This window comes from Ctenocephalides felis, unplaced genomic scaffold, assembly GCF_003426905.1.
Source record: "Ctenocephalides felis isolate EL2017-DRISC unplaced genomic scaffold, ASM342690v1 CF-g0.4_SCAFFOLD_03571, whole genome shotgun sequence".
Classification (NCBI taxonomy): domain Eukaryota; kingdom Metazoa; phylum Arthropoda; class Insecta; order Siphonaptera; family Pulicidae; genus Ctenocephalides; species Ctenocephalides felis.
The window spans coordinates 20,184,685-20,192,902 of record NW_020539725.1 but is presented as its reverse complement, the minus strand read 5'-3'; the positions used below and the strand labels follow the sequence as shown (position 1 = coordinate 20,192,902).

General features: G+C 29.6%; 1 protein-coding gene across 1 annotated transcript; it reads left to right on the top strand.

Annotated features, from left to right (window-relative positions):
* The first annotated feature begins 1,093 nt into the window (after positions 1–1,093).
* LOC113385750 (COMM domain-containing protein 3) lies at positions 1,094–1,641 on the top strand. The gene has a single exon (XM_026623588.1). It carries the CDS (start codon positions 1,264–1,266, stop codon positions 1,639–1,641), a length of 378 nt encoding a protein of 125 aa, XP_026479373.1. The 5' UTR covers positions 1,094–1,263.
* The last annotated feature ends 6,577 nt before the right edge of the window (positions 1,642–8,218 follow it).

The window sequence follows — 8,218 nt, the reverse complement described above, 5'->3', positions numbered from 1 at the left end:
CCTCGCGTTCGGCTGTGCCGTCGAGTAGCCGCGCATCGAGTGGAATGCGGTCCGCCAGCGACACAATGGACGCCGCCCGAACACCTCGATGGAAATTACTTACTAAATAATAAATGACACGTGCCGATTTACCCAATTTTTATTATATTTTGAGGGGTGGATGATAGTCGATAGTCAACTCAATTTGGGGGGTGGTTGATAGTTACGGACGCAATATGGTAGAAATTTGATTACTTTAATTTGAAATTATTCTTTATGAGCTGATCAAAGTAAAATTAGTCTATCCACCAAATGCCGATACTCATTTTTATTTTGAGCCAAACTTAATTTGGGGTTGGCTGATAATTTCAGACGAAATAAGGTTAGAAATTACTAGATACCTCGTAATTAATTTTTTCAGAAACTGAACAAAGTTATATACATATAAAATATTGTAACTACCAAATAAAATTTTTAATTAAAACTATTTAAACCAGTGGTTTCCAACCTTTTCGTTCCGCGCTTTTCTTTCATCTATTGCTGTCTATTTTACGTATCTTAAATTAATATTTATAATTAAACCACTTTTTATAGGCCTATAATATTTAGGTATAAGGTTTGACTTTTAACTCTATTACTATGCAAAGTTCCATCAAAATCCTACTTTAATCAATTAATTATTTACTTTAATTAATAATTTTATTCATTAACTACTTTAATTTTTATAATTAATCAACTTCTCATAGGCCTGTAATATTTTAAAGTATATGATTGATGGTTTAACTATAAACTCTATCACTATGCAAAGTTTCATCAAAATTCTGGAAGAGTAATCCTGAAGGTCTCCTTGTTAGAATTAGAGAAAGATGATGTTAAATCATAAAGAAGAGTAAACCTGAGGTTCACCTTGTTAGAATTAGAGTGGAAGTAAGGTGAGGTTAAATAGTAAACCGTAAATAATGATGGAAAATGAGAATAAGTTGGATATTCACGGTTTCTCGGCATACTTTATGTCATTTTTAAGGCTTTTGTTCCCAAGTAAATTAATTAAAGTATAATTGCTAGATATGACAATTATATTAATTAAAGATATGAAAATCAAAAATGGAATTAACAGAAGAACTAATCAATGGTTTATCATACTTATAAACACATACAATAATAAGTGATGAGGTTCTTAAACAAATTTTAGCCGAATGTGTTAACCTTGTATGCAATTCCAATGAACAGATAAATTTACCTCCAACAAACAAGCAAGACATCTTAAAACTTGTCCAATTCAGTATGATAAGCTTATTCTTTGAACATTTACGATCATCAGAAGATCAAGACCTATCCATCTACCTAACAAAATTGAAACTCAACCAAAATCGTGCTGATTTAATCACCAGAACATATAATAACTCAAAAATTGATATTTTAAAGAACATTGCACTGTTCAATGATAATCATGTACCGCATATTACAGAAGTTAAATGGAAATTGGATTATGTTATACAAAACAATGAGAGTTTGGAGAAGGAATTATTGTATAGGATTCAATTGGTAACAAATAAGGAACCGATAAGCTTTTGTTGCAATAGGGAACAGTTGCATGATTTAGTATTTAAGTTGAAAGATATTCAGAATCATTGTAGTAAACTTGCAGCAATTAATACATAATATATATTGTTTATGTCATTTTATATTCAAAAGAGGTCCAATAGAACAAGTATTTTAAGCCTTATATCTTCAATAGTTTTTCAAAATTCGATGGTAACAAGAGAACCAAGCGCAAAATTTTGTTGAATAAATTTGATAAATTTGAGCAATAATTCAAAATATGTTAACAATATATACTAAAATTTTGTCACCAATTGATCCGCTTGAAAAAGGTTAGGGGGTTTACCTAAGACCTGACCACTCTATCGCCATGTAAGGTTTTGAAAAACGCTAGAAAGAAAACTAGAACAATTGGAATAAAAAATAGTCACTCAGCTTCTTGAAACACCAACTTCAAGAAGACTGAAGAAGAAGCTGGCCAAAGATAATACGGGGGCTCTCAGAACTATTATAACTTTATGTGAACAAATTAGTAGAATCACTTATTGAAGTGATTCTCTAAATTTCAATGTAATATTTGTCAGATAAATTTATATGTGTGTTTGAAAGTGTGTGTGTATGTGTACGAGTGAATGACATAAGCCAAATAGCTCAAAGAATTGTCATATATTCTGATTGCTATTGAAAATATTTTTTTTTTAAAAAGCAATTTACTGAAAGTATTGATTGAGATTTTTGAGAATATTGATACTTTTGAGAGTATTGATTTCCAAAACTCTCACTTTTAACTTACAGATAGAATTATAAGCTTTAACATCTTCAATGTCAAATTTTTCAAAACTCCGAGAGCAGATAACATTATTTTAATTATTATTTAAATATAATTTAATTAACTATTAAATATGCTAATAAACTATTGAATATGCTTCCAAATTTAACTTTTATTTTAAAATTTAGTTTGTGGTTAACTTTTTTTTATATTTGCGCAAATTGAGGTTATATTTTTACAATGTAAAAATAACTAACATTTACTGAAACTGGTGTTTTAAAAAGAATAAAAATGTTAAACTTTATGAAGCAAGTGAAACTTTCAAGGGTATCTTCATATCAATCGATCGATATATTAACTCTCTGTCAGGTAGAAAGTAAAATGTATAACAAAAATGAGTAAGTATTTGATGTTTTCATCTATATATGATTCAACAATTTGCGGTAAGGTACAAAGTCGTACAAAAGTATATATAAATATATAGATATAAATATATATAAAGAGTATAGATATAAATATATAAAGCCACCTACATTATATCATAACCACCTCTAATACAAAACTCTAATTGCCTAAATTACGTGCAATTTTTATTTCAGAATTAGATGCAAATTAATGAATTACACGTTTAAAAACAGATACTTGTTCGATTCAACAAATTAAAAGTTTAATAGTTCGGAGTATCTATTAGATGGCATCATAATATTTTAAAATTGTTTGATAAAGTCCGCTTATGTTATCATCTACTCATGCATATTTGATAACTTGTCTAATCTTATGACAATCCGGTTCCGCCGAGCAGACAGGTAAGGCACTGAACAGCTCCCGTGAGTGTGGCTAATGAATAAAATGTCAAAAAGGTAAAAAGAAGAAAAAATGTGACGGCGAAGCCGTAAGAAAAGTGTTGAATTCGTTATATCGATTTATGGCGGCAACCGGAAAGGCATAAATAAAAGTTTATAGTAGTCATGGACAGTACAAAAGCGACCCAAAATGTGAAGGGATTCACCGCATTCACATTTCGAGAAGAAACTTATTAGACAGAACGTCTGCCCTGTTGAACCGGCTGATTTTTATTGAGTCGAACAACTCCCCGAAAGGTATATCGATCGCATAATTATTTTTATAGCGCGCAATAAATTATAAAAGTAAATTACAAAACGCCCATATTAAAAAAATCATTCATAAAATCATGAAAATTTATTATCATTTAATTTGCATATTATGTTAGAGTAAATTAATCTATTTATTTCACATAATTGCGGATAAGTAGAGGTAACCCATATATGCTTCAGAAGATCTGGACATATAACATGGAACTGTAAAGTCCTGTAAAATTAACTAAAAGATCTCAAAATAAAATAGAGCCTTTGCAAACATCCCCTGGTATGTCACATAATATGTGTGATCATGTATCATAATTCATATACTTATCCCATATCCAAATTACAAATCCATAAATTTAAGATGTTAATTAATACCAACTGAAAGATTTTTAAAATATACATTAAGTACATATATAAAAATATACTTAACTGAATTAAGTATTTAATATTAATTAAATATTTTCTAAGGGAAATCTTCTCACTTGGAGATGCTCTTTATTCAAGATTCAATAAGAGCAAAGAGCACATACACTTCTAGAAATACTTTTTATTTCTGATTTTTTTTTGATTAATTTATTTTGCAATCAATTATTATTGCAAACAATGAGCAGAGATTTTTAGCAATATATGAGAAAGGGAACACCATTATTATTATGATTTGATATTTGTAGATACGACTACTGGAAAATCTACTAGAAGTATTAAAAAAATAAAATAGTAATAAAAAATGTTTTATACTGTAAATAATATATCTTTCTGTGTCTCACGTATCTAGGCGTTGTTAAAAAGGGTAACTTTTAAATACGCAAACATGCATTGAATTTAAATCTGGTACTAATTCGTATTTGCGATTGTACAATCTAATTAGATTTCAGAAAACAAAGCACAGTTTTATTTGAATTAGTGCTTCATAGTAAATGATTAGTTGTAAATTTGACAAGGAGGATAATTTTACAAAAGTATTGGAATAAAAATATAAGAAAAAATACTCGGCGAAAATAAAAACATAAAACTCTGCAATTGCTCAGTCAAAAACATTCAATTTTCAAATTTATTGCTTCGAACACAAATTCGTATAGGAAATTTTAATTTTTACTATTGAATTTGAGAATACGACATGTGTGTGTGACCATAAATCTTAAAATTATTTAGTAAATCCAAAAAAATATTTTATTTTGATAATCATTTAACTTGTTTATTTTTTTCCAATTTGTTAATTTTGACAAAAAAATTTGCTAATGTATTCTAAAAATAAATAGTATTATAAAGCTAATGATACATTTTCATGTTTAATGGAAAAAAACATTTTATTACATCATCCTTCAATCATTTACTATATATAATGCGCCTGCATGGTATAATGATAATTTAATCTTCGCTACCAGTTAATAAATTTATTAACCCATTTCATGAAAATTTAAATCTATAACTTTTGAGCTGATCTAGCATTAAATTCTAATAAATCAGACCGTGTTATTTCCACTTCCGTTAACGTATAACTAAAAAAAACGAAAGGCAGCCCTTGGCACAATAAAAATTGAATTGATACCTGCACATCACACAATATTTTTTGTCATATCAAGTTAAACATTTCTATAAATGAGCCAACCTTCAGATACGCATAAAATTGTAGCAAACTGAGGGTGGAAAAGGATCAGGCCATTTCAACCATTCATTCATTGGTAGGTTGCGTAAGAAATATTATATTCCGGTTTTCTTAGAAATTCACATATGATTTTTTATGAATGAGTTGTTTTTTTATGATTATTTATGTGGTGACCAGGTGAATCAAATGCCTATGATGATTTTACAGTAAAATTTGTTTCCCAAATTGATCACACGCTTGGAATATGCGTATAATTTATACGTCCTTTTGGTGGAGGATAAATTTATGTATTTTATAGAAAACGTTTCTAAATGAAAAAAACAGGAAAGTATGTGCACTAAATTTTATCTCAAACTCCATTATCAATAAATTATTAGTTCAAAAATTTCTACTTAATGTTTCGTCGAATATTTGTTGTTTGAAAAGAAGAAATACATGTTTCTACAGAACATTCGATTATTAATAAACAAAACATCACCCACCTTACCGTTCAATAATGTGATTTGCTTTTAATAAAATTTGTTTAGTTCAAATAAAAAGTACAATATTAAAAGCTTAAATTACCAAGCATTCTCTCAAGTAAAAACTGCTTTTTATTGATATTGTAATTGAAACTGATAGATCATTTTCTTTAATTACAATCCAAAGAGGTGCGCTGACTTTTCTTGTACCATGCTTACCTTTCAGATGTTATAACTAATATGAATTTAAATTTATAATGGGTAAACCAAAAATCTATTCTACATTTTTATAAAATATAATAATGGTTCAAATGTCTATTTCAAAATTTAGCTGATATTTTATAATATAAAATCTGTTAAATTAGTTACTAACAAAGTGCGTTCAGTAAGTCAATTTTATAAATCACATGGCATCGACGAATTCAAATTTGAAAATCTTTGTTTCACAAATATGTCGAATAATTCGAACAAAGAATATAAAATGCTTCAAATGATCGATCGAGGAATCTGAACCAGAGGTACCAGGTCCGAGCCCGCTTCGCAGAGCCTGATGTCAAGCAGTAGTGACATACGTTTTCACTAGGAAATATAGACTAGAAATATAAAATGTGACATTGCTGTATCAATAAAATACTCGTCCTATTACAGAAAGTTTAATAATAAAATTCACCACACAGAGATGTGGCAACTGTTTGGGTTGCCATCTGTAATCAAATAAAAAAATCATCCATGAACACGGCTCTAAATTTTAGCTTTTTACATATTAGTTATTGTTTTTGTTTGTCTAGGGTAAATCAATATTTTTGTACTTCTTTTGTTCAATTTATTAGTTCTTATATTTTGTCTATAAATCACGAATGATGAAAGTTATAGTATTTATAATAATATATTTGAAAACTTTTAATATTCTTCGAATATTTAATTTCATCACGGTACAGGAAGTTCTAGCAATTTGCCTTAAGGCACGTATGCACCACTAGTTTGAGGTTATGTTTGTGTAAGAAGATCCTGCGGATGTGATCAACTTTAAGCCATAATTTTGCATAATATTTGCCTCGTGTGTATATTTCTGCAAATAGAATATTAAATTAGACAAGGGTGCTGCTTTTGTGATTGCATGCCTCATTTTAAAAGAATAATCATAAATTATCAGCATTAAAGAGTGCTACAAAATCCATTTAGCTGTCTTTCACATTAAGCATCAATAAGACAAAGAAGTCAACCGAAAATTTAAGTCTCGGACAAGTCACGCCACCGACTCGTTCAAAAATTAAATTTGCATTGCATTATATTTAAGATAAAACGTATGTCGTAACTTTTTTTGTACAGGTATGAAAAATAAGAATTTTCAGTACCGGCTCTTATCAAATATCGTTTTATTACCGAAGATTTTTATACAATAATTTATATTTTTATTATTTTCCATCCTAAAATATTCGTTGCGTGTATCGTTCGATGTCGCGGTCGTTACGGAGGCCACCTAAACGTCCGTAATCCGTTGTTATTTCACCACCGAGTAGGACCGGCCCGAAAAATAATATGAATACTCAGTTATGAGTTCCGAATGCCGCTCTTTGGGACAAGTTGTGTACAGTAGCCGTTTGAGAATACTATATTTTATGTTATCATACATGGAATCACCGGGCGCACATGTACGCCGAATCAATTAATCCAGAGATGAAAGATTGATCTTTTCGATTATATATACACACACATATAGACATATATACACACATCCACATATATATCCGTGGTTGCAAATAATTCTGCTTACAAAATACAAAGTAATCTTAGCAGTAATTTTTATCCTGTGGGGCGCGCGAAGCAAGAGGCAAATGCACCTGTTTCCAAAATACCAAAAAAAGCGAATTGATGTCAGAAAATTAATAAAATACCGTATATTATTTTGAAGCACAAGAAATAAATTAAAATTTATGAAATTAGATCGCCAGAAAAATTATGAAAGCGTTAGAACTTTTTGAAATCTATACGCTCCAAAAGGTTGGAAGCTGAATTAAGCCATAACGTGTGATTCAAACTGATGAGCAAATACTGCCGAAAAATAGACTAATATATATTTATTTTGAACAGCGATCAGAACTTATGGGTCCTATGAACTGAAAATGTTGTTGTGATAAATTTCTTACCAAAAACCCAAACAGTTGTCTCATCCTTATGTGATGAATTTATTACAATAGTAAGTAGTAATATGATTACAATAGTAGTAGTAATATAGTGATAACTTTTTATTGGTGCAGCAATGCCGTATCAGTGCTGTTTTCACTTGGAAACATATTGCTATCTATATTTTCAAGTGAAAACCGTTGTCACCACTGCTTGACAACAGGCACCTCGAAGCGGAATCGAACCCGGGACCCCTGAATCCAGGGTCAGACGCTCCAGCCACTTACCTATGAGCAAGCTCTAATATATAATAGTACTAAAAACTGTCAAAATTCTAGTCAGGCGTTTCAGATATGAATACTAATCTAGAAAGGACACAAACGAAGTCAAAAAGAATGTTATCTTTCTGATGTGTAAAAGTAACACAGACAAGAGGTTAAATTTTATGTGTAAAAGGCCTGATAGTACATTGCATTTTTATAATTTTCGGAACAAATTATTATATGAAAAAGTACTCAATTTTATGTCTGTAATTTTATATATTAAAAACAGCTGTGCTTAACTTTTCAACAAACTAATAGGCCAATGAAATAGCTCATACAAATCGAACATTTTTTGGGCTGATAAAATC

Bases quoted from the DNA above. Each gene is read 5' to 3' on its own strand.
- LOC113385750 (XM_026623588.1), top strand. From the start codon at position 1,264: ATGATAAGCTTATTCTTTGAACATTTACGATCATCAGAAGATCAAGAC.